At 40.4% G+C, this 27,532-nt stretch overlaps 1 protein-coding gene across 2 annotated transcripts in view; it reads left to right on the plus strand.

Moving 5' to 3' along the window:
- The window catches only part of gpr158a (G protein-coupled receptor 158a), a 77,463-nt gene that overhangs the window by 16,934 nt on the left and 32,997 nt on the right, over nt 1–27,532 (plus strand). For both annotated transcript variants that reach the window (XM_037757255.1, XM_037757256.1), the window contains exons 3-5: nt 18,558–18,660; nt 22,886–23,112; nt 27,053–27,121. In XM_037757255.1, coding sequence (XP_037613183.1) covers nt 18,558–18,660; nt 22,886–23,112; nt 27,053–27,121 — 399 coding nt within the window. The remainder of the gene's footprint in view (nt 1–18,557; nt 18,661–22,885; nt 23,113–27,052; nt 27,122–27,532) is intronic.

A 27,532-nucleotide genomic window follows, 5' to 3' on the forward strand; every position in this document is an offset into this window, starting at 1 on the left:
CGCCAACAGTTAACCTAGCAACCAATGATGCCATGCCAATTGACAGCATGCTTGGCTAAAACTTTGTTATAATCACAACAACACATTAATACGTTCTGCATGCCTGCTTTCATAGTAACCTTTCATTTGCAGAGTGCTGCTGTCCAACTAGCGGCTAGCTTCCTGGTCGATGCTTCTTCTTACCTGCCGGTTCAGTCTCATCGTTAAGAGCGATAGATTTTGAAGAGGTGCTGTAGATCCGACTCCTTCATAATGCATGTGATGTAATGGATTGCAGTGAGCCTCTTTGAATAATTAATCACTCTCTTTGTCTGAGTACTTCCACCTTTCCGTGGACAGTCAATGCCAGAGACATTTGACATAGTGTGTGTGTGTGTGTGTGTGTGTGTGTGTGTGTGTGTGTTTGTGTGTAGGGTAGCTACAAGGAGAGAAATACATTGTTACAGGTATAGATTTTAGCTGGGTTTGCAAAATAATGATCTTTGTGTGCTTACAGTGCAGGAGTGTGTTAGGAGTACGCTTACTTACAGCAGAATGATGAAAGCGGTTGTGGTCATGGCGTGTTGCAGGATGTGACTCGTGTTGCATGACAGCTTTATCATTAGCAGGATTGCTCATTATCGCCACATCTGCTCGATAAACAACATAGATGCGGAGCGGCATAGAGGTAGGGATATATATGGAGGTAAATTTCACTAGAGCAGCAGTAATTTTAACCGCCTCATTATCTGTGGTGAATGTGTATCGCAGAGTTTGTATCATAATAATAGTATAGTCTTGTGCGAATATGAATTACAGCAAGCCATCTTCGTATCTGTTACAGCTAACAACCTACAGTAGTCCCCGGTCCTAAAGTGCACGACCAGGTAAATCAGAGGTGACGTGGGAGGCTGATGTCTTTCCTGCTATGAATAGAAAGCACGATTGCAGTGTAATCAAGTGTTGTAGGGCTTTGTGTGTGTGTGTGGTAATGTGCTTTGGGAGGGATGCCCTGTATTTGCAAACAGGGATTCAGTTTGTGTTATTGCTGTGTTTTTTTTTTCCCGTGCAGGTATTCCCTCTGCATGTGCAGCAATTTGTCATTTAATAGGTTTCTTTGGGGCCATTTGAATAAAAAAGACAATCACTCCAGGCTGCTATAGATCCACGTTAGGAGTATTTTCTTCGTTTTATTGGAAACAAAGCGGTTAGTTGGTGTTGGAGCAGTTTATTTACTTAAGTGTTTCATTGACGTAGTCACATTTCCATTCCACCCTTGGATGCTCTTTATAACAGCGTTTCCACTCACATGCAGACTCCACATTGTGTTTTGCATGCACGACTCTGTCAGGATTTATCCTAACGTCTATGAATTCCTTTCATCACACTTCCACTGTTGTTCTTAGCAGCGTTTTAAGTGCCACCATTCCCAGCAATTGAATTTGACAAAATGCAGTCGTTCTCAGCCAGCCAGCCAGCCGGCTCCCTGGCCTCCCCTCACATCCTGCCTCTCAAGCTGCTGTTTGCCCAGCCAAGCATGCAGGCAGCCCAAACTCAGATGGAGGCAGATGCTATGGATGACTGATTTACCAGGCAAGCATAGGAAGGCAAAACAAAATGAGGCTCGGGCTGTTGACAAGAAAAATACAATAACCCACCGATGTCAGAAACCTATGGTTATTTGAAGGCAGTGCTGTTTTAAAACCAAACAATTGTTAACAGTGTTCCTCGATTCTTCTTTCACAAAACACTACTTATTTTCCCCAAAGGTGCCACAGTTGAACTTGGCTATTGAAAAATCCCACTCAAACTCATAGGATGTCGGAGTTAAAGGTGCTCAGATCAGCGTTTTTGGGGCTGATAACTGATGACCATTCGTTGGAAGCAGTATCGGCGGATACCGATCAATGATCACAGGGTCGATTTGAAGCCCTCTATTTCTTGTGTTGCATTTTTATTGATTTAGCTATTCTTTACAACATTGTATATTAAAGGATAAATGTGTAAAGGACAGAAATGGAATATAATATTAATAATAGGGCTGTCAAAATGAACGCGACATTAAGGCAAATTCAAGGTTGTAGCAAACTCAGACTCTTCAAATTTGGCACAAACATCCACTCGGACTCAAGGATGAATTGATTAGTTTCTGGTGGTCAAAGGTCAAGATCACTGTGACCTTATGTCCGTCCCATTCTTGTGAAAACGATATTTCAGGAATGCCTGGAGGGAGTTGTATTACATCTGGGACACATACATCCACTCAAGGATGAACTGATTACGTTTTGTTGGTCAGAGGTCACTGTGACCTCTCAAAACATGTTTGTGGCCATAACTCAGGAATTCGTGTGCTAATTATGACAATTTCACACAAACGTCTTAACAGGATACAATGATGAAGTGGTGAGATTTTGGACAGACATGGATGCAAACTGCAACTTGACTGGTTGGCAGAGGAATATAACAGTGAGGCGGTAATTCTAGTCTATACTGAACCAAACAAACACGGCATAATGCTGCCCCATAGAGATGCTTTGGATAAAATGGATATATAACACAACAGTCCTGCCTTGAACAGACTGTGTAAAAGGGGCTTTAGCGACACAACTCCAATGAAGCCATTTTAGCATCTAATCGGCTCTTCTGATCGGCCTTTATAGAGACCGCGGATCAAACTATTTAGAACGAACATCGGCCGATAACGAGGATGCACGGCGCACCCTTAGAGTTGTAGCACAATGTGTAAGTGTTAATGCTTACAAGCTTGAAAAGGAGATAGATATCTAGATAGATAAATAGATAGACAGACAGATAGACAAACATGACATGATAATTAAACTTAACAGCAGAAACAAAACAATAAACCTTTTCCATATTGTTATAAATCAGTTGTTTTTGCAAATAGGCTCTGCAAATACCACCAGCAAATTACAGGAACTTGCATGCAACGGAAAAAAAAAAAATCAACCAGACTACGCCAACGCTGCTGTCAAGGACAATATAATATATAGCAATCAATTCTATGATAAACTCTGACTGCAGATCAGTCCCCGCATGTATTAAAGCCAAGAGCAAACATTGTATTTTCTTTGATTAACTATACAGTACAGCCCTGATTTATGCCAATCATGGTGAAGCTCGATGAATCATCCAAAGATTATCAACTACAATCTCAACTTAATTTCCTGTCGAAAAGGTGTATACATGCTGTTTGAGGCGGACGTTTTCCTGTCTTTTTTCCTACCTCTCATCTCTCACTAATGGCACTTCCATTAGTGTGTTTCACTGTTCTTCAAAAGTCTAGGACTTTGCCGCCCTGGGGGCACCTTTCATACGAGAACGCGGCTGTGGATGATGATGAATGTTTCAATCAATTAGCTTATTGCTCAGAACAAGTGGTGGGGCCCCGGGGGACCGTGGGCTGTGAAAGGCAGTGACACATAACCTGAATGATTACTTCAGCCGGCACGACAAGGACTCCTGACTCGGCGCTGTTTCTTGTTGAGGGCTGCTGAGTGAAAAGAGTGAGGGCCGCTGGTTAGAAATGAACATTTATAAACTGGGATGAAAGCATCAGAGTTTGACCATACAGACAGGAAAGATGTTGATTTTGATTATATATTGAATGTTTTTAGAGGTAAAATGTGTTGTTTAGTGTCATAATACCTAGATTTTGAGTTTTAAATCAAAAAATTCAAGACATACATTTTGTTTAATATCAGTGACAGTTAAACAGCGTTGCCAGAGCTGATTTGTAGACTACCTCTGCTGCTCTGAAGTCTGACATTCAGACATCTCTCTTGTACCTGTTTTCAGCCATGATACCAGTCAGGGTCGAGTGATGGTAACGTCAGTCCACAACTTTGGTCTTTACTGAAATATCTCAGCAACTATTTGATGGATTACCATGACATTTTGTGCAGACATTCATGGTCCCCAGAGGATGAATCCTGCTGACTTTGGTGATCCCCTGACTTTTTCTCTAGCGCCACCATTAGGTCGACATTTGTGATGACAACGTGACTTATTTTTAAGCGTGCGACAATTTCAGACCAAAAATACGGACTTGGTGTGCAAAGTACTTTAGTCTTGTTTGGTAGTTAACCATTTTGCTAGCCAGTTTATATGAGCTGGAATCCAGTTCATGTAGTTACAGTGTACTTTCAGTAACCTGACAGTAACTTTGTCCTCTTCTTCATTTTTCTCTTCGTTTTCTGCCTCCTCTTTTGGCAATTCATGACATCAAAGTACAAATTCACTTTCCAGAATGCATCTGCTAAAATATTCTGTTTATAAAATGCAATTTTGGATTCACACTCTGAACAGATTGGAAGAATTATGTATACAATTTCCCTCATTCTAGCACTGAGGCTTACACCCCATATGGCTGCAAAGCACTGCATATCCACACCGAAACATTATGCACATCCACGAAAACACACACCCCTAACACACACAAAATAGGTGCCAACCCACGGCGTAGCGGGAGACTTTTGATGGTCTTGATGTTTTGTACACTCGACAGCATGTGTGGTTTATTTTTGCCTCACCGTGGTGCTCTTTCTGTTGTTGAAAAGCTGAAGTGGATATTCCAGCTCTGTCTGTTGAATCGCTGTTACATCTTGACCTTGGTTCACAAGGTTGTCCTGGCCCAGCCGGCTATCATCTCAATCACACGCTGATTTCTCCGCTGTGTACCTCGCGCTGCTGAATTAATAACGCCATCAGTGTTAACACAACTGCTGCTAGCCTCCTGCTCTGTCTGCTCTCACCTTCTGCCTCTCTCAAACAGAAAAGTGCACACAACACGCACTTCTTGTTCACACTTGTAAGGACATTATATTGACTTGCATTTATTCCCTGGAGGCTTACACCCAAGCCCCAAACATGACCACTCTATCCCTAATCCCTAATAAACACTGAGGCGTGATTTTAACCAAAACCTTGATTCTTGTTGAAAGAACAGAAAGAACCGTAGTTGAGTTGTTGGATTTAAAACCCTAGTGTTGACTTGAAACCCATTCATGTCATGTATTGTTCCTGTGATTTACATCTTCTTTTGTCCTGCAATCTTTACTTGCAGCTGCCTATAACTTAAAGATTAGACAAAGGCCATGCATTGTATTGGCCGCTATTATAACAAGTCCTTTATCTGCACGGCTACAGAAATACATTTCCAGGATCCTGGCTAGGGATGCCACGGTTAGGAAGTTTTCCCACAGTTTAATAAACTCATGAGTCACCGATTACACTGGATATTTTTCAAGAAAAGATGATGCTCAATATATGTAGAATGTTTCTTTTATATTTAACATTAGATGGCAGTATGTCTAGCGTCTCTAGTTGAGCTTTTGCTGCGAGGCTGCAGGTTTCCACCCGGCGCCACTGTGCCAACGCTGTGACCACTCCGTCCTCTGCACGGCTTCATACAAAAAGTTTACAGATTGCCTCATTAACGTTGTGGTTTCCTCCCTATTAGCATTGGGTTCAAATACAAAATATTGCCAAACAGGATCTTTTGCTTTTCGCTTTGACACCAAATCCTCTGCCATTGTCTTATCTGTCAACTCTCATCCCGTGACAATTGTGTGAAAGTGTCTGCTTTCACACAATTGTCACGGGATGAGAGTTGACAGATAAGACAATTTTCAGTTTGTAGCATCCGCCATCCAACTGTTGATAACACGGCTCTGATGCGCAAAAATGAACTTTTATACTGCTTTTTACTGCTTTTATTTCTATTAAAAAAAATGCTAAATGACAGTGAGGGCGTTGGATAAGAAGTGTAATTGGTGTATGCCCGAAAACCGTGTAACACTGGTAACACCGACTACCGCGACGAGCCTAATCCTGCCACAAGAGTGTAATGTCCACTTTTGAATTACTTGAGTGCACAAGAGCCAGTGATTTGGGTTCGTTCATCCCTTCAGCCTGAGAAAGACATATGACAGGTTGAATTGATGGTATTCATTTTAACACACTTTGAAAACTGATTGCCAGCTGAAATTCATTAATCAGTGTCTGTCACAAAAAAGATTGATTTGGCCATCAGAAATGTTGCTTCATTTGCATGCAAAGGTTTTAGCCCCCAGTCTGTCACATAATTAGTTGTCTTTTGTGTCAGCAATCGTTTTCTACTAGAAACTCCAAGTGGCGGATATAATAAAAAAAAACAATGAAATGTGCAATTAAATTGTTGTTCTCATATTAGCTTTATTTTTGTTAACCAGTAGCTCATTTAAGGGTCATAATGTATCATGTAACACAGTAATAAAATCTGTTATAAATGTGCTTTTGAAGGTTTTTAGTCTAAAAGGAGTTTTCTGCCATTATAAACAAGAAAAACTTTCTATGATACAAAGATTTCTGACTTGAAAATCGTTAAGATACCTCCTATGCTTACAAAACGAAGAAACAACTTGTATCCCAGATGGATTATAATTAGGGCTGTTAATTGGTTGAAATATTTAATCGTGATTAATCGCATGATTGTCAATGATTAATCACGATTAATTGCATATTAATCACACATTTTTTAAAGGGAGATTTTTCAAGTATTTAATACTCTTATCAACGTGGGAGTGGACATATACAGTATGCTTGCCTTATGCAAATGCGTGTATATATTTATGATTAGAAATCAATTAACAACACAAAACAATGACACATAATGTCTATAAACCCTCACAGGTACTGCATTTAGCATAAAAAATATGCTCAAATCATAACATGGCAAACTGCAGCCCAACAGGCAACAACAGCTGTCAGTGTGTCAGTGTTCTGACTTGACTATGACTTGCCCCAAACTGCATGTGATTATCATAAAGTGGGCATGTGTGTAAAGGGGAGACTCGTGGGTACCCACAGAACCCATTTACATTCACATATCTTGAGTTCAGAGGTCAAGGGACCCCTTTGAAAATGACCATGACAGTTTTTCCTCACCAAAATTTAGCGAAAGATTGGAGCGTTATTTAAACTCCTTTCTTGACAAGCAAGTATGACATGGTTGGTACCAATGGATTCATTAGGTTTTCTTTAGTTTCATATGATGCCAGTATCTTCACTCTAGCTTTAAAAGATCGATTGTGTTAATGCGTTAAAGAAATTAGTGGCGTTAAAAGGATTTTGCGTTAACGTTGACAGCCTTAATAATAATCAATACCAGGAATTTATTTGTTCGAAATGAAACTGCACATTTAGTCATGTTTCCTAAAGTCATACACAAATACCTATGATAGCTCATCGTTTTGTATCACATCCAAATATGTCATTCTTCACTGGGACGTTGTGATCACTCCCTTTGACATGCTGTAAGCTCTGTAAACTCCCCAAACCCCTTTGTGAATGTGATCCACGTTAGTTGAGTAACATTTATCTGCCTGTTTCTCTGACAGCTTCCCCATCCAAGTGTTCCCTCTATGCTCATTCAACAAAAAAAAAAACGCTTACCCCTTCATCTGCAGGCCCAGCCGCGTATTGTAAGATAAAAATAGACTTTTAGCATCTCGGGAGATCCCCCGCTGTTAGAATCACGGCATCGTAGTGGGGCAGGGATTCCCTCAAGGGACCCGTATCAAGAGCAGTTTCACACCAGGCCACGGCCCTTTCAACCTGCTGATCTCGTTTCAGCAATTTAAGTGGAGAAAAAGGGCACGAAGCGTCCTAATTAACTACATTCCTTGCTATGTTGCCTATTAGAGTATGTTCAGGACGGAGCCTATAAATAGGGTAATTGCTAATTATCTACAGTGATCTCACCAAAGCTGTGATTATGCTTCAGAGTTGATAAGAGGGCTTGATAGGAAGGAAATAGAATACTGCTGTGCACCAGCAGATTTAAATTCACCCTTCAATTTTAGCAAATCCTGTTGTGCTGGGTGAATTATGCAGCTCTGTAGTAAAGTAGAAGAGAGACTAGGACATTAAGTTCTACTCAAGAAGACCAGGAAAGGAAAAAAGGCAATAAAAGTGAGTTTCTTTCCCACTTTAGAAAGAAAGACTTAAAGGATGAGGAGAGATCTGCAGCTCAGCAGATGGATGGAGTGCTACATCTTGGAATCAGTTTTTAAAAGTTTTCTATGCTGGAGAAAGAAAAACAAACTTTTTTTAAATGTTTTTATAGAGGCACGGAAATGAAACATCCAATGGCATGTCCTGCCAACACAGTCTGGGTCAGAATATTTGAGTATACTTTGAATCTTTTCTGTAACATTGCCTAGATTTCATCACTCAATATCCTAAAAAATATACAGGATTCAGTTTTTTAATCTTATCATCCAAGGACATTTTGGTGTTACCAATAAATAAAACCACTGATACACAAATCCAAGAATTGGACAGAAGTAAGATGCTCTGTATCCCCGGCGTGGTCTCCTAAAAATTACGTTCCCATACATTGAAACAACATTTTCAATTACATGTCAAGGGAACACATTTTCTCCTGGATTACGTTTGGATTTGATGTATCACAAATACGTTTAATCAAATCCACGTAAGTCCACGTAGGGATGGGTCAAACACGTGACCTTCACCCAGGAGAATGGTGTTCGTGTCCTGTGTGAAACCAAAAGTAACATACTTATTCCAACCCAAAGCATAATTTTTTACTAAACCTAAACGATTCGTTTTGTTACCTAAACCTAAACATAACTGAGAATGCAGTTTCAAAATGGCAAAGCACCACGAGCGGTTAAAACACTATAACGTTGTTACGCCCCACCCTTGGGCAGCCCTATTGGGACGAACAACACTTAAACACTGACCCAAACCAACCACAAAAGACACCTTTAAAACTCTCAAAATCCATAGGATTTATTAACAAAGACATATAAAAAGTCATAAACTGAGAGGCAGCAGAACCAGCAGTCCCCACACCAGAAGCCTCTCTTGTCTGCTGCTGGCAATGGAGCTTTTAAACACCTCCTTCCCTGAGCAAATGCAGCACACCTGGGCACCTCGTTGAGCAAATGCAGCACACCTGGGCAGAGCTACTAGAGAGGGAAAAGAGACAGCAGCACAGAAAAAACATACAGCCATAACAACGTTGACATACACTTATGTAAAGATGTTGATATAAAATGGATTTTTGATTCAGAAACATCAAGATTTAACGTATGTGGTTTACAGAAACGAGCAATCCGAACATTTTATTCTGGCGACTGGTTTTGTGTCCCATGGCCCTGTCTCCTCAGGGGTGTTGGAGATGAGAACATGAAGATTGAGGGGCTGTTGGCCATAACGCAGAGGGACGAGAGATCACAGGACACTTCTAGTTTTAACTCTGGCCGTCGGCAAGCGCAGCCCTTCCTTAACCGCCGTCCCGCTAATTGGCTCTGTGGATAATGCTGGAACTCTGAATTTACATGGAAACACTTTGAAGACTTGAGTACACTCGCCCCCGGGCGCAGTCTTACATTCGCTGTGCCCAGCCTCGGCAGCACACCGTAAACCGAGGCAGAAAGCAAACACTCAGTCCAGGGAGGATTGGAAAAAAAGTGGAATGTAGAGGTAACATTTGTCTAGGGACCCATGAGATTGGATGTGAAATGAGTACAGCAGTATGCTCACAAAGGATAGAAATAGACTGAGAATGAGTGGGGAATACAGACAAAAAGATATAGAGTGACAGTAGCTTGATTTACATATAAAAACCTGGCTGTTGCCTTTACTTCAGTTTAGGTTGGATTAAGCTGTTTATATAACCCAACCCAGCACTGAGCCTCGGTGTTGCCACAAATAAAGGTGACCCTCCACAGATATAAAATCCAACAAATCAATAGTTTTTTACACATTCAATTTTGTTTTATCTTCCATGCAAGGCTAAGCCAGAAAGCTCCTTCTCCTCCGCTGCATCCTCGGCTCCTCCTGAGAGACCCTGAGGCATTCCCATACCAGTAGGGATATACATAATCCCTCCAGTGTGTTCTGGGTCTGCCACAGGGTCTCCTCCCAGTTGGACCCGCCGAGGAATACCTCCACAGGGAGGCATCCAGGAGGATCAGATGCTCTCGACATCTGGCTCCTTTCAACATGAAAGAGCAGAGCTTCTAGTCAGAGCTTCTTGCTGATATAGAAGCTACTCACCGTGTGCGATTTCAGACACCCCGGCAAAGAAAATTCTTTTTGGCTGCAATCAAATTGTTTCGAGCGTTAAGGCCTTTGCACACCAAGTCTGTCTTTTTTGTCCGAAAATGTTGCACGTTTAAAAATATATACAACCTCACATTGTGTCAATCATATTTACACACCGACTCCGAAACTTTTGTCTGTCATTAAAGTTTTCGCTCCCATTTCAAAGAATTTAAAAAAAGAAAAAAGGTGAACATGGCGGTTGTGGCTGTTGCTTGACATCCCCTGAGGTTGGTTTGTCTATAGCGCGGTATTGCAATATTGCGGTTATTGCAACAGCCCTAGTTGGTTGTCATGTTTATCTGTCATTTTGCATTGAAGAAGATAAGATCAATAGCCCGCAGCAGGTCAGACGGACGGTAGCTTTATCGGCTGTTGTGCAAATACACTGAATTTTGGATTCAAACATGTAATTAAAGACTTATTCTCTAGTATGATTTTTAAACGTTGGCAACTTGAAACTAAAAAAAAATAGGCTTACTTGAATTAGGGCTGGGCGATAAAATACAATATGATAATTTATCGTCTTTCAATGGAATGGAGTTAATTTTTTTGATGTTTTGCATGTAAACTATTATTCAAAATTGATATAGGGTTTTTGAGAATCGATACAGTATCACAAAACATTATATACATCCATAACAAACAGTATATTAATGAAAATATTTATTTATTTATTCTCTATGATTTCACTTGAAACTGTTAATGTTCATTTTGCACTCAAATTCATAATTAAATGAGAAAATACTTTTAATTTGTCAAATATTTAATTCACACAGGAGTACACAAAAATAGGCTTTACCAGGTAGTTGTTTTGAATTACCAGGAAACATGCTATATCGTGATATATATGTTGTTATCGTGGTATGAAATGACCTATATCAGGATAGAAGATTTTGGCCCAGCCCTAACTTGAATCACTTTCAAATATCAAATCAGGATGACAGGGGATTTGAAGTAAAGAGCTGTTGCAGTTATATGAGGAGGGTTGAAGTGTCGGGTGAGTGGACAACAGCGGCAGACTTCCCTTTTCTTCACCAACCGTGAAACTATTTGTTCCCGTTGTCCCTGGAGGCTGCTTTGAGGATGTCAGAAAACTTTGTGCACGTCTGATCCCTTAGTACTCACTGTCCTTGTTTTGTGTGCTCATGAACACAAGTGTGTACGTCTATTTGCAGGACCGTCCGTTGCAAGAGTCAACATTACTTTGCATTGTTACCATGCGAACGTTGAATAAATATGTATCCAGCCTGGTTCACTTTGACACTTACATAAGCTGTGAATGTGATTATGACAGCAGTATCCCAGTGGTGTGTGTTGTGTGTGTTTACTAGTCCCAGCCTGATGGCAGTGTTAAGCTCCCTCTAGGCCAGAGTGTTTATCTCACTGGTGTTTAGGCTTTTGTTTTTGGACTGCACCCAGCAGCGAGGCCCCGCTGTCCGGGCAGCTCTGCTCCGGCTAACTCCTGCTAGTTGACCTCGTTTAAAGGCCTGGCTGGCTGTCGAGCTGTCCCTCTGAGCGCAGAGCCACAGCCATGCAGCTCTCTGCAGCGTCTCTTTGTGTGTCTGACTTAGAGTAATGCACAGGCCTGAAATTGCGGTCTGAGCCCGACCCAGCGCCAATTTATTTAGCCCAGTCCATGCCCAACAGCTCAACATTTTTTTTTAGCATGAAGCCGGCCCTGAAGCAAAGATATTGATGTTGAGACTCATTCTTCTTTTGCTCTCTCATACACAGAGCTACACACAACCACTAGTTCACTTTTCAGGCTGGCTCTACGGTAACTTATGGACCCATTCATCATGAAGCATTAAGTGACCAGTGAGCCAAATGTATATTGTGCCCTTTATATTCTCTATGACAGCTAATAAGTCAAAGGGTGGGGTTAGGGAGTCTAATGTACTTTATATATTACCTTTTATTGGCTTAATAATAAGTCTTTTTCTCTATATTGTAATCCTAATACTATTATTACATGTTTCTATCTACACACAATACCTATTGCAAGTCTATCCCAGGTTTATTATAGAAAACTGAAACTAAAAATAAGCACCAGTGTTTTCCTGGTGCTCCTTTTTAATGTAGCTTCTATTGGTTTATTGTTTTTTTTATGTGAATGTGTTTTAATGTCCTGTCGGGATGTGATATGTTGTTTTAATGTACTCTTTTCATAGCAGCTTTTGCACATGCGAACCAAAGACAAATTTCTGCCTTTTGTACGCGAAAAGCAGTAAAGTATTTTCTATTCTACTATATTCTATTCTAAAAATATTGTTAGTTAACTGAAACTAATTAAAAACTATTTACTATAAGAAAAAACTAAACTGAAACGATATTGCTTAGGTAAAAAAAACTAATACAAATAAGATAAATACCACAGAAATTGAACGGGCATGACATCCCAGGACGGCGCTATGCTGTAATTGCTTCACTAAAATAGCACGAAGATTAATCATTAAACATTACGGCCGTTCCTACACAGTTCTCCAACCATGTTTTTTGTATGTATATGTAGCTACATACTTCTGAGACATTATACGTGGCCCTGACAAAAACAGACTAAAACCTCTAAACTAAAACTAGCAAACACAATCTGAAAACTAACTATAACTAAAATAAAATAAAATAAAAACAAATTAATAATTCAAAACTATTATAACCTTGGTTTCTCCAGCCTGAAAGGTGGGATCTCACCTTTGTTGCTGAGATTTCTCCCATTTTTTCCTTTTAAAAGGTGGAGTTTTATTCATCATTTAGTGTTTAATTGTAATATTTATGTTTTAGGCTCAATCAAGCCCATTGGTTCCCATTTCACTACATTACATAACATTTATTTGGCAGGAGCTTTTGTCCAAAGGGACGTCCAATAAGTGCATCCAAACTCAAAAGAAACAAGATCTAGATGCCATCAATAATTGGAAGTGCAACCCATCCGAATAAACAGCCAAGTCAAAGGGACATTGAAGCAATTTATACCCCCATCAGGCTGTGGAACTCGCAAGAATCAAGTAAAAGAAGAGTGAGCGGTCAATGCAGGCCGAGATAGTCCAACTTTTAGTCCTCAAAATGGGTCAAACTCCAAAAGCCCTGGAGCCTACACATCCCTAAATCCAACTTGTCTCTTTGTTAGGCCCTCCATGCCTGGTTAATGCCTCTCCAAGCCCAAGGCGAGTCAACTCTTATGGTTATTTTCTCAGACGTGACAAAGCTCCTCCAGAGCCACAAAAGACATTATATTTCATTGTTAAACAGAGCAGGTAAAACTCCCATGTTTTTTTATTCTTCCTTTAGAACAAACTGTCTGATTTCCCCGATGCATTCATACACATCCTGAGCTGGCAGCACACAGCACATACATGCAAACACAGACACAGCTGTACTGTATGAGCAGAGTAAATTGCCCTCCGGCCTCGTCTTCTCCTTCTAACCTCCTTTCCGTGCATTCTATAGCTCAATCTGTAATTAATGAACGATGAGCTTTCCTCGGGGTTTATGTTGCACTCTGTAGGATCATTACAAATACCTACAGAGGCCTATTAGTGGTTGATTAGCCACTGTGCTGGACCGGAAGAGCGTGGGCTTATTTCAAAGAGAGGGAGAGTCCTCGGCAGGCCTTAATTAGCCGGCGCAATTGAGCTGGTTCCTGGTTTCCTGGTCAGGTGGAAGACAACTGGCCTCCGCATCAATTAGTGCTATACTCTTAGAGTTGTTTTTTTATTCCCTTGCTGCATGTTACAGAAAGGTGATGGAGGATAACTGCTGTTTGATGTCAGGAGGAAGAGTTTGTGTGTACATTTGTATGCAGGGAGTGCACAGATTAATGCAATGATGTACAGTAGATATGCAGTTATAGTGAATTTATAGTCTGGTTTTAAAATGAAAGTTATTGACGTCCTCACTGTCTTTTTAGCACTGTAGTATGCTTGCTGATGTTGGCTACTTTTTAAATTATCAGAACGTGTCATAATGACAAATGCCGATTCGGCCGGTTTGCATAAAATCAAACCGGCGTAAGCTCGTACACCGGACCGGACCGGACCGGACCGGACCGGACCAGCAAACCCGGAAATCGACCAAACTCTACATCTCAATACTTTAAAATAAAGGCAAAAACACCCCGAAAAATATTTTAAAATGTGCCCCCATTCAACCACAAGATTATTAGTGAGGTTGGGCACTGGTGTTGGGTGATATGGCGTGGGGCAAGCTGCGACTTGCAACGTGATAATTTCCCTTCGCACTAATTTTGACACGTTTAACTACTCAAAGAAAAACAGTGCTTGTGAACCACACAAGAGCATGTGAGAGGACCGTAGGACTCTCAACTTTATCTGCAATTTGCAAGTTATAGTAATTTGTGAAACGGGTAATGGCGTTATTTGCGCTTTTTGTGTAAATAGTAGTGCTCGCAAACCGCTGTTGTGAAATGGCCCCTGGCTCGCAGTGGTAGTTCCAGTTCATCCCAGAGGTGTTGGCCCCTGGGACCCGCCAAGGGGTCACAAGAGAAATATGATGAGTCATGAGGTGATTCAGAGGATAGGAAAGACTAAAAAACGATGCAACCCGGGTGAGGAAAAATCACTCCTTGGTTCGCTAGGTCTCAGCCGTCACCATGTTGAGAGCCGCTGAGAGGCAATAGAAATGCTCCCAATCCCGCACATTTAAGGAGTCAAGATTGGTAACCACTTGTCTAAAATATAATGTTATACTGTTGCATTAATCTTTCCCTTAATTGGAACTAAGGGTCCAGTCTCAATCAAGAAAAATGGCCCCAGACCAAAAGTAAACAAGGGGACTGAGGTGTCCACATACTTCTGGCCATATAATATCCAAGCCTACTTCCCTTGAGATGGAGTTCTGTTTATTGCTTCAATAGGAGTTTAATTGATATTAGATCACTATTAAATTATGAATTAATCACAACCATGTTACAAACACCACTGATGAAGTAAGAAATTGCACTCAAGCCAGAGAGCAAGAGGGAGAAAGAAAGAGCGAGAGACAGTGTGTGTGTGTGTGTGTGTGTGTGTTGTGTCTATTTTTGATTCCCGGGGCCCTTTTTTATAAGTGCTCTGTCGCAGGCAGACCATGCTGGCCTGACAGCGTGACGCACACCGTTAAAAAGGCTCTCGCTTGCGGTCACACACGTGTCACCATGGCAATTAGTATGTCAGAGTGCGTGTGATTGACAGCTGCCACAGCTGGCTTGTAAACAACAACGAGCAGCGCTAGTTGGCGAACCTGGGGGCGTTGGAGACACAATACAAGCATTTGCAGAATGCAGAATAAATGAGATAAATCATATTTACTTATGTCTGCGTCCACAGGGACATTTTTATTTTTCATTATTCACTTATTTTCTTATGACAGTTAAATTATAACTCTGCTTTAAAGGCCAGGTCACATCAGAAACAACAGTTAGAGATACTGTACAAACCCATTATTCTCAATCATATAGTCTTTATAGATTACTTATCAGTTAATTTGATGTGATTTCTGCTCTATTTCTGCAGCATATTTAATAGCATGTGTCGTGCGTATAGAAATAGGTCACTGCTAATGTGTGCTCTGTTTGAAATACTAGAACAGTATGTTCTTTTATAATTACCGTTTAGCTGTAAATGTACAGTATATATTGTATATTTGACAAGAATGCAATCCTATATAGACCATGACATCATTGTTTATTAATCCATTTTCCTGATTAATTGTTTGTTATTAATTTTAGTTATTTTTAAAGACTGTAACTTGTCAAAAAAATTGGGAAAAATGTCAATCACAGTTTCCCGGAGCCATAAGTGACCTTTTCTACTGTCTTATTTGATCTGACCAACTGTCAACCCAAAGATATTTCATTTACCGTCACATAAATGACAGAGAAAAGCAGAAAATCCCCACATTTGAGAAGCTGGAATCAGCAAATGTTTGGCATTTTTGCTTGAAAAAGGAATATATCAAAATAGTCGCCAATTAATTTAGAGTGTTATTTAGCCTACCTTCATGACAAGCTAGATTCCTTAGGTTTTTCTAGTTTCATATGATACTAGTATCTTCACTCTAGCTTTAAAACTGAGCACGCTACAAAGTTTTTCAAATGATGATCTTGGAATAGAAATCCTCTTCAATCGATCATATTATTATAACTTCCCCTACACCGTGACATTCATCCCAGGTCTCCTCAGCTCCTCATCCCTGTGTGGAGACCTTTACACATGAGGTCCAAAAGCTCCATTTTATGGCCCGTTGATACGGTACGTCTGGCTCCTTAGATCACATGTGACCGATGGCAGGTAGCTGGGAGGCAGGCCGCGCTGTCTGGGCCGCTTCCCCCCGTTCAACATACTCTGCATCCAAGCCCCCGCATCAATCACCGCAGCAGGCAGGAGTGGGATGCACTGCCAGGGCTATTCCTGGCTCTCCCTGTCACACACACGAAAAATACGCACACACACACACACACACACACATACACACCTGTCTCTGGCTGTTTCTAGTGTCTCTGTGAGGTGGGCATATTAACAGTGGCAGGCAGTAGCTGCAGCACGCTCCACCTGTCCCGAGGAGACAACTGTTGGGGAATCAGAAATGAAATCATGTTGCACCACCGTGCTCATTTAAAGCTGCACCAGGCAGATTCTTATGAAGGGATACAAAACTCAGCAGCCTGAATAACGAGAGGAACCAATATGTAGGACCATCTATCCTGCAGATTCATCCAATTTGCCCAAAGTGTACACTTTGACGGCCGCAGGATGAATTGAATAAAACTGTTGTCGTCGAGACTGTTTCGAAGCGGTGAGTGAGCACGTTATTCATGGAGAGGCTGACTTGCCAACGTCACATTTGTTTCTTTGAATCTTTCAGACTGGCTGGGTTGGTTAATATGATTGTTCAGTGTGCAGTTGATGGCCGAGGTAAAGCGGCTGTCGATGGGAGCAGCAGAAAAACATATTTTAGCCACCTAAAAAAAGGCCCTGTGTGTGGTGTCGGTGCTGGAGCTGAGGTGAGAACGGCCGGTGCTGGTGGACGGTAAACTCCCAAAACGTCCCGAAACTGCATTTCAAACGTCGGACCTTGGCAACAAGAGTGAGAGTGGACGTGTTGCACTAATTTTTGTCTCATTTGTGGTCTAATAAACAAACAGTAAACTCATCTAAACTAGTTTCATCCAAAGTGGGTTGAAAACAATGCAATCTGGTTGCCATGGTAATGAATTACGTCTGACTATTAACCACACCCCCATTCTCTGTTTGTGAAAGAACAAAAAACAGGAAGTAAACCTGGCTAGAGGGGGGCCTTAAACACATACAGTTAATAGAAGACGTCTTAAAACAAGCAAATATTTCAATAGAAGTCTTGTGGGTATAATATGCTGTTGAAATACTGTACACAGGTTTACTATTTAAAGATCAAAATGACCCTTTTCAAGACTGTCACCACCGAAATGAGGAGCGGTGTTCAACACATTAGTGTAGTGCCACTTTAAATGCTCTGGCCTCTTCAGTGGAATTTGAGGAACTTGTTCGCTGAATTGTAACCTGGTAATTACCTTGTGCTTTTGAGCCCCGCTCGGCCTCTCCAAGGCTTTGACTGAGGGCCTACACTCTCAGCATTCATACCTCACCAAGGACCTTGAGAGACAGTCAGAAATAGCTGCCTCTTAAGACGTGCAGAGTCCAGTCCGTTGTGAAGAGCATCGCTGTGACTGATGCTTCATTTAGACGCCGCCACTGGCCTTGCCTCTGGATCTCACAGTCAGGTCACAAACACTTCATAGCGTGTCAAGTGTCAGCCGAAGTACCGTTGCTATTCTGGGCCCGTCGTCGTTTCTTGGGACTCACAAGTCATTATCATCTCTGCTTAGAAAAACATGTGAAAATATGACTGTTAATGTAGTTTTAAGGAGAAAGAAATTAGAGCTTTACGTCAATGACCTAAATGTGTTCATACAGAAGAGAAGATGGGATCTCATTCCCACAAGAAATAGAATTAATGGTTCGACTTTAATCATGCAAATAAGTCTAGTCTTAATTTAGATATTAATTATGTCTTGTAATTTGGCAAACGGCACACAAAGTCTGCCAAGGATGCCCCCTGACGCCCCTCGTGTTTTTCTTCGCAGCCCTCAGTCTGTTTCCTATCAGACTTTAAATCAAATGGAAGGAGCTTTACTAATTTAATATTGAGACAGAGAGAGGAACCTCACAACTTAAATAATTAGACCCTTGTCCCTCCCACAAGACATTTGATCCACGTTCTCTTCACTGATTTCCAGCCACTCTTTTGGTTTAGTATTGACTTATTGTAATTGCTTTTATATTGGTGTCTTATTATTATCAGTCTGTTTTACAAGGCGACGTGTTTAAAACTCTTTATCATCAAGGAAATTTAAGTTCAAATTGCATCTTCTCTGTGTGGCTGAAGTACATGTGTTTGTCTCTTCGCAGTGTTTGCCAATCCATGGTCATGGATTTGTCTTGGATAAGTACACGTGCCACTGCAAGAAAGGATTCTTCCACCCCAACAGAGTGGCTGTCAACGGCTTTACAAGTAAGTCAGTGAAATCACATGTTCAAATATATTCTTAATAAGGATGATTGGTCCCTGCAAGATGACTTCTGTGGTCACTTTTAATGGTAACCCATCGGAAGGATTTGTTTTGACAGATTACAACATGCTAATCTTGAACAATCTGTATCTCAATACTTTTTCATGAAGGTACAGTTGGTAAAATTCAACACTTTAACTCCATTTTTTAGATAATAACTTTGCGGCTTCTTACATGTACCTGAAAGCAGATTAAGGCCCTGATCACCCAGGGCGCCTGGAGTGGAAAAAATTCAACTCAGAGCAGAAAAGAGCCCAACGTCATTAGTGTTTTTTCTCATTGTGGTGACTTTTGCTGGATACCCGGAGCTAAATGACTTTACCAACCGTAATTACCATGATTGGAACCCTTTTACATGATAATTCACAGTTATGGTACAGTAAGTATCTTCCATTTATTTTGTAATGTAGTTCCCACTTGTTCAAATGCATAAAAGTGATTTTTAGAATAAGGTTCAAAAGTTAAGTCTATCAAGGTTAAACAAATCCATTACTATTCTTGGAAATCATGTGGTGCTCCTTATGGCATGCCAAGCTAAGACATGCAATCATAACTTTTAGCCAATAGAGTGCTGCAGGAATGAGTCCTGAAACCCAGAAATGAGTTAACATTTTAACACTTTCGGTTCCCTCTTCTGGAAGTCAATGGGTTTATTGAATGGGTTTCTAGTCAGATGCATAAAATAAGGTCTGTGGTTAACACAAGCTTAAGAGATTTTAAAGTTTTGTTCTAGGATATAAAATACGCCAGTAAATATCTCGTGAATTTTGAAGCTTTTACACGTCTTAAAAAAGGCGGTTGCCTAATGTTGGCGACGTGAAGTCATGTGACCATGGTGTAGCCTGTTTATAGCCTCTATACAGGGAGTAAAAACTGATAAAAAGGGGTTCATGTCAATAAAATAACAAAGAAACAACTAAAAAGTCTGTTTCTAATGTTAATATTCAGCTATTGGACACCGTGTTTTGTGTCCTTCATCCAGCACAACCTTGAGATGCATTATGAGCTCATCACAAACATTTATGAGATCATATTTCTTTTAAAGGTTAAAAACAACAAAGCAGCCTGTTTGGAAGAGACAGGTCTTTTCATGTAAATCCTCTTTCTTCTCATTTAGTACAAATATAGCAGATGAGCTCATTTCATCAGTTCCTGACTCTGCTTCAGAGTTGACCAGCAGCTGTTCGCACCTTTCTATGTTACCTTATATAACATCTTCATTTTATAACTATGCTAATGAAAGAGGCACGTGTTACTGCCCTGGCTGAAAATTGAAGTAGCCCCGAGTACCTGGGGAGGCTAATCAGGTTCAAGATGGGAAATATCTTTTTAATGGTAGTTACTTTTCCCAGTTTATTCTGTCTGCTGTGAGTTAATTAAAAACGGCTTTTGCAGACACAGAACCCCAGTGGTTTTCACCTGCCCTCCATCACTCTCACACTTTCATTTCGATCCACTTTCCCCTCCTGTCTCATCCCACACAAACCTCATACAGCGTGTTCCTGTGTGTGTCCATCTCAATTTTACCCCTTTTCTCACCCCTCTCACCATCTTATTGCACCCATTTTTTACCCTAACATATTTCCCTTCATGCACAGAAAAGGCTCTCGTTCTCAGAGAGCTGTGCTGTCTGCTTCTGCCTGTTTGCTGTGTACACAAACGTGTGTGTTCATGTGTGCAAGTCTGCATGAAAGCTATGTGTGTGTGTTTGAGAACACAATAATAGAGAGGAGAGGCAAGCCTGTTAGCGAGGCGTAGTGCTGCAGTCTGGCCCACCATGGGGCCAATAACAAGCCTGTTAATCCACAAGGGGACATCCTTGACACTCCTTTGCAGAGAAAGCCAGTGCAACTCACTTTCCTTTGTCTCCCAGTGATCTTCCATTGTGGATCTTGCATATGAATATAAGTGAGAAGCTGTTTCCTCTGACTGTCAGTCAACTGTAGTAGCAACAAACCAATGAGAGCGAGCTGAAGGATATGACTCACTGCTACGGAGATAACTAGTCCTTTTGAAGGGATCAATGATGAGCAGAGTCATAGCTTTGAAAAATAGGCCAGTTTCTTTTTAAAGGCAAAATCCCTGCAAATCTCTGAGACAATGGCTGTTTCCAATAAAGCCTCCATAAAAGCTCTATATAAGTCCGCCATTCGTTATCTATCCAACCATATGGGCATCTCTTAGGGGATTTACCAATAACAAGTCCACTAGCTTCTTGTTGTTCCCTGTTTGGTTTTTACCTTAGTTTACCCTGGGAGGAGGTTTTTATAGCATTCACTGCTGTCCGGTACGACCATGTTTGGCGACAGAGCGGCTCTGTTTGAAGCCGTTAGCGGCCCTGCAGGCAAGTAGCTGAGGTGTCTATAGACAAACGCACTTGTATGAAATAGAAAATGTACAGTAAGCCTATTGAAACATAAATAAAAGGGATTTGGAAACAAAAAAACATCCAAAATTCTAAATGTTATCCTTTGTATCCTTTGTTATTGTCATCTATAGTGGTTATTTGCATAAAAACACACAATGGTATTTTTATTTAAGTATTTGCTTTGATTAAAAAATGTTTTTGGCATTAGTAGTTTTAATGATGTATTATAATCTGCTTAGAGCTAGTGTTAGGGAGTTTAACAGTTCATAACTCTTTTTCTATTGTCTATTTTATATTGCTGTGAAAACGTCTTCTTCGAACAAATGTATTTATTCAAATTTCTCGCCAAAAACTACATTTTCATTACAATAACATTTGAACACATCATGATGGCATTATAATTTCCCTTTATCCATTTTTACTTAATAGTACATGAACGCATCATAATGTAACTCAATGCAACCTCTGTTAATGTTAGCTGTTAGCTCCGTTATTTAGGAAATTTTCCCACGATTAATAAACTTGTGACAACACCAGTGTCACCGATTACACCGGACATTTTACACAAAAAGATGAAGATCAATATATGTAGAGTGCTTACTTTGATCTTTAACTTTTAATGGCTGTATATCTGCTGCCGCTCCGCTGTGAACACCGGCTTTGATCGCTCTGTCCTCCGCACGGCGATTGCCTCATTAGTGTTATGGTTCCCTTATAGCATTGGGTTTAAATCCGAAATATTGCCTAATAGGCGCATTTGCTTTTCGATTTGACACTAAACCCTCCGCCATCGTCTTGTCTTTCAACCCTCTCTCGTCCCGTGATAAGTGTGTTAAATCTGACTCCTGTTACTCTGTGCTGAGACACTTTCACTTTCAGTTTGTAGCGTTCGACTATGTATTGATAACACGGCGCTGATACGCAAAAAGCAAAGCAAAACAACAGTGGCGATGGGCAAGTAATTTAATCGGTGTATACTCAAACACCGTGTAACACTGGTAACACAGACTACCACGGCAAGCCTACCGATCTCATATTTTGACTGAAGGCCGATCAATCGGGGCATCCCTAATAAAGATCACATTTAGTTTTCACATGCCCGAACACAGAGCTTACTTGCCATGGACAAGCGGACAAGTGTTAATGTAGATTTTTCATGGTGTGAGAGAATCTGCCCCGTCTTTAGACTCCCCATCGTCCGTGTTCTTGTCCAGGATGAAAATGACTACATTCTGGCATCTCTCTGTGTGCCTTTTTTCCCGAAGACGCCGCAGTTATCAGCCTTGTATGATATGCCAGTGACTGAACAAGGTGCTGCAGTGTTGACTTTTCATGTTCACACATATAGATCCATCTCCCTTGTGTTGACACAATGTCGATGAATCCTTGTAAGGTCAGAGAGGGATAAGAATATATATACTCAGGACGCTTCAGTCTGTCATTGAAGCACTTCATCTCCTTTATCTGTTAATACTGGTCTCATATCCAGAGGAAAATTCAATAACAAGGAAACTTAAGAAAATGATAGTTGTGGCTTCACATCCTGCTACTATCCTAAAAATGATGGAAACATGATGAACAAATAAAAAAAAAAAATGAAATGTGCAATTTCAACTGTTTATTCATTACTTTTAGCTCCACATCCTTTCCTTATCCCTCTCTGGGATACCACAAAAGTAATGATATCTGCGGAAGGTTGATAAGCTTGATCAATGCCAATGACAACAAGATTACCGGGTCAGTCGCTGAGCTTATTTTAGAATTAAACCTCCTTTATTTCTCAATCTTGTTTCTGACAGGGATGGGGAAGAAAGGAAAAGCTGCAGACAGCGGTCCCAATGCGGACGAGGGGAGTTCCAGCGACTGCCTGCCATGCCAGGAGGGCTGCGCCTACTGCAAGGACGACACTCCCTGTGTGACACGAGAGGACGGCGCCCTCCGCATGGCCGTGCTCTCCTTCCAGTGCCTCTGCTTGCTGATTGTCTTCGTTAGCATGGTACTCATCTACCACTTTCGCAGGAATAAGGTACGTACCATTACCAGCTCATCACAAACTTTACTTACGGGGTTTGATCCATTTATAATAATTTAACTGACACTGTTTGTGAGTGATTAATGAGCATATAGACAGGCATTGTTACGGGTACTGGGACGCTAAAGCTTTCTTTTTTATTATTCCATTATCAAAATCTTTTCATAAGCTTTTATGGAATCTTTTCTGTCACCATTAAGAGTGAAAGTTTGGAAACTCAACAGTGCATAGGAGACACAGATTCGATTCACAATTACAACATCACATCAGTAAAATGTTTGATGTTTTCTGGGCCGTATGGTCATCAAAGCCCTTTGGATCAATAAGCCAGTGAATCCATATGTGGGTGGTCACAATAAAGCTTTGAAATCATTTCAAACAGCTCAGGCCCCGCACATCAACTCGACATCAGCGACTTGGACAGCGACCAGTTTGTGCAAATGAAACCATTAAAGCGAATTTACTCTGATTTATACATTGGGCCACTGACCATCACCAAATCTTTCTCTATTGTGACATGTGGCAGTGAGAAATGTTGACACGGTTCGTAGGTTCGCACCTGGCTGACAGTGTCATCGTCGTCTGATTTAATCACTTATGTAAATAATGTATATTCTCTACATCAACGTGAAAGGTGGTGATATTTTCATTGCATCATTAAAAGGTGAAACTACTTCAGAAAAACAAAACTTTCTGTATGGAAAGCAAAGATTTAGTTTAGCTCTTGCACTAGATATTCATAAAAGCAAAGTATCAAGTCTTCACTGGTGTGGTATGGTGCTAACATTGTAGGGGTTTCTTATTGGATTATTTTTGAGTAAATTGATGAGATTCTTGCTATTTTATTTGGCCAAAGCTGTGTTTGTGTGCATGCATTTCACAGAAATCAGAGAGTAGACTTTGGAGTTAAATGTTCAGTGGATAAACTTTGAGAGTGTTCTCTTTTACTTTTCGTCTACTCAGCCTTGGCATCTGTTTCTACCACAATCTGCTCAAGTCTTATTCCCAACAGATTCCTGCAGTTTCTACTGAAAATGCCAGATTTTACCCTGCAAATACAAAAGGTTTCAAGAATCGTAACATAGAGCAGTAAAACAGAATTTCTTCTGTATATAAGTAGGGCTGCAACTAACGGTTATTTTCACTATCGATTAATCTGACGATTCTTTTCTAGATAAATCAATCTATAAAATGTCAGAAAAATAGGGAAAAATGTCCTTCCCTGTTACTCAAAGTCCAACACCGAGTACCGATCCGATACCAGTGTTTAATTAATAAGCTGTATGCCTCACTGTGTGGAAGTGACTGGGACCATTCTTCTATGTGTAAGGCAACATCAGGCTTGACTTAAACATTGCTTTCCTAACTTTGTAAAACAAAATGTAACAAATAAATACAAAGATATAAATTTACTGAATTGTCATTTATTATTAGAATAATAAATCCTGCACCAGCAACTTGATAAAACATCTTCAAAATTAACAGGAATTACAATTTAAGTATAAACTTTATAAATGCAGCAACAAATTGGTCAAAACTAAAACAGGAAGTAAAATTCCAGTATATAATGTATACAGTATATGAACTGAATTGAATAGATTGGTCCCATTGTCACCCAAACCCAATCCAGTTTTTTGTATCAGGCCGATATCGGAATCTGTATCGATGCATCCCTAATGTCTTTATGACTTGTTTTGTCAGTCTAAAACCCAGAGATATTCATATAATAATATGATATAAAACAGAGAAAAGCAGGAAATCTCCATATTTTAGAGGCTGAAAACAACATTTTCTGCCATTTTTGCATGAAAAACTATTTCAAAATTGTATTTCCGTGGTTATAAGTGTACAAATACTACCTTGAATGTAACTGTAAAACACTGTATAAGTCACATGTATCATGGTCATGTTGGCAAAAGCCTTGTGTTGTGTGACAGAACTGCTGAGCTCAGTTTAAATGAAAGTTGGTGATGGTAGTGATTCACTTACTGACTTCACTTCCTACCAAAGTAAACTTTTGACCAAACTTCTGAGCTCCTCAGAGTCTCTAGTTGCTACCGTCAATTAATTGGCTTAATTAAAGTCTTTGTCTTGAGCGCTCGACATGTGAGGATTAGCCTGAAGATTCACCACATTCCTGACAGGGGAGCATCTAGCTGCTCTATCTCCCACACACCTGAAGACTCCTGGCGTTATATCAACCAGAGTTCAACAAAGGATCGCTCCCATTAATAATGCAGATAAAAGTTTCAGACACTCCAGGGCTTTGTCATCATTTAAACACCACTTACGTAATCCCCATTCATCTTATCAAACTAAGTTTAAGAGCTTAGTTTCAAAGCTCCTCAAAGACTTTGTGATAAATTAGAGAAATTTAATAAACAAATGAGTTCATTTGGGTTGCAGATTTTAATATATCTCAAACAAGATAAACACTCATCTGGTCTACGTCGTGTTTTTGTGTTGTCTTTTGTGTGTATTCTTAAATGAGTGGCGCAGTTGTCCTCTGCTCTTTGAAAGCCCCCTCAAGCATCTTGTCAGTTAGAGGATGATATTTTGTTAAATATCTTACACAAGAGGAGCACAGAAAGAGCCTGAAATGGCGAACCCTTCTATAAAAAGTCCTTGAGGCAGAAGCTTTCACTGTTCTTTGTTCTCTTTCAACCAACAAAGAAGAAAAAGCTCCATTCCCCTTTTAAATCCTCCTGGAATATTATGATATCCTGCTGTTTTAGACTAGTTTAGACCTGCTGCAATATGAAGGGCAGTGTAAGAGTTATATTCCAAACTGCCTTATAAACATCTTGTAGAAAGGAAAAACATTATTCTTTTATAATTTAGAGATTTTACATACAATAAAAATTGCTATAATTTATTGCAATTTAAAATTAATGCTGCTGTAATCAATATTTGTATATCAACAATGGATCAAATGACTACGTATAATGTGAAATGGTTGTTCGTAGTGACAAACCTACAGAGGATTATCACAGGACTTCACAGTTTCCTGCAGGTTCTGCAGCGTTTTAGCTTCTTTCAGCTTGTTGTTTTGGTTTAACTGTAGGTTGCGCAACTTAAATGTTTTGATTGACTCTCACAGCTCTCATTAGCGTTGTTTCTAGCTTCTGTTTTCAGTGAAGAATCGTAAACACGCTGTACACAACCTTTCCAGCATCAAACAGCAGACAGCAAAGTCAGCAAATAGCTGGTGAACGTACAATACTTTAGCATTTAGCCGCTGAAGAGCCAAATATTCCATTCAGGAGTTGGTGGAGACCAAAACAGAGCTAAAAGATGAGTGAATATTAGACTTATATTTACTAGGTGACAACAAACACAACTCCAAATGAATGCTAATATTGTTCCCTGTGTGCTGGATGTGTAAATAAGTCATTGTTTGCTAACACGTTAACCGCAACACCTTTATAAGGAAATAGTATAACAACTAGGGGTGTAACGATCCATTGATCTGGAACAATATATTGAATCAACGATCCAATATTATTGATGCAAAGTGAAAAACATCGATACATATGATCATCTTTAAGATGCACCTTTAGTTTGCAATTCCCATGGCACGTCTGTTTCACCATTTCAGTCCAAGCACAGGTCATTCCTACACCACCAAACAGTGATAGTGACATTAGCGAGCAGTGCTAGCGGGGTTTGCAAGCGGCGCTAGCAGTGTAATGTTTGCGAGTACACGGTCAGCTGAGACAGAGTGAGAACTTTATTAAAAAGAATATGTTGTTTTTCATTGAAATGTCTAGAAGAGCCCAGTAGTAAAATTGTCAAATCATACTTTAGTTGCTTTTGAGTTAATATAAATGTAATTGATGTGTTAAATGTGCATATGATATCATCTCATAATGATCACAGTATATGATGCATAAATGCTAAGTTTAATAATCGGTGTATCTTTCTTTTTTGGCAGAGTATCAGAGCATCAGGTCTCGTCCTACTGGAGGCCATCCTGTGTGGAGCTCTGCTTCTCTACTTCCCGGTAAGCCTGAGACACTCGCTAGTTTCTGTATTTGTGTGTGTGTGTGCGCACATGCAGGCTGGTATCCTTTCATGTGCTCACTTCTTGACGTGTTTGCTGATAATCCTCATGCCGTGCTCCTTTGAGCTGAAAACAAAAATCTTCTCCTTGACTGAAGGTTGGCATTCAGTTTGACCTTCAGTTCACACTGTCACGCTCATTCATCTAAAACAGAGAACAAAGTTTCATATCTGCAGCAGCGGCACAGAGCAGGATTGTTTGCCTTGTCAGATAGTACAGACCTCAGTTCATAAATCATACCTGGTGTGTTTTTTGGACGGCCGTGTGGAGCCGCGATAAGCCGGGGTTTTCACAGCCAAGGTGTGCGTGTGATAAAACGGGGACTGGCAGAGACAAACATCCCAGGGCTTG

Source organism: Sebastes umbrosus, chromosome 21 (assembly GCF_015220745.1).
Source record: "Sebastes umbrosus isolate fSebUmb1 chromosome 21, fSebUmb1.pri, whole genome shotgun sequence".
In the NCBI taxonomy this organism is placed as follows: domain Eukaryota; kingdom Metazoa; phylum Chordata; class Actinopteri; order Perciformes; family Sebastidae; genus Sebastes; species Sebastes umbrosus.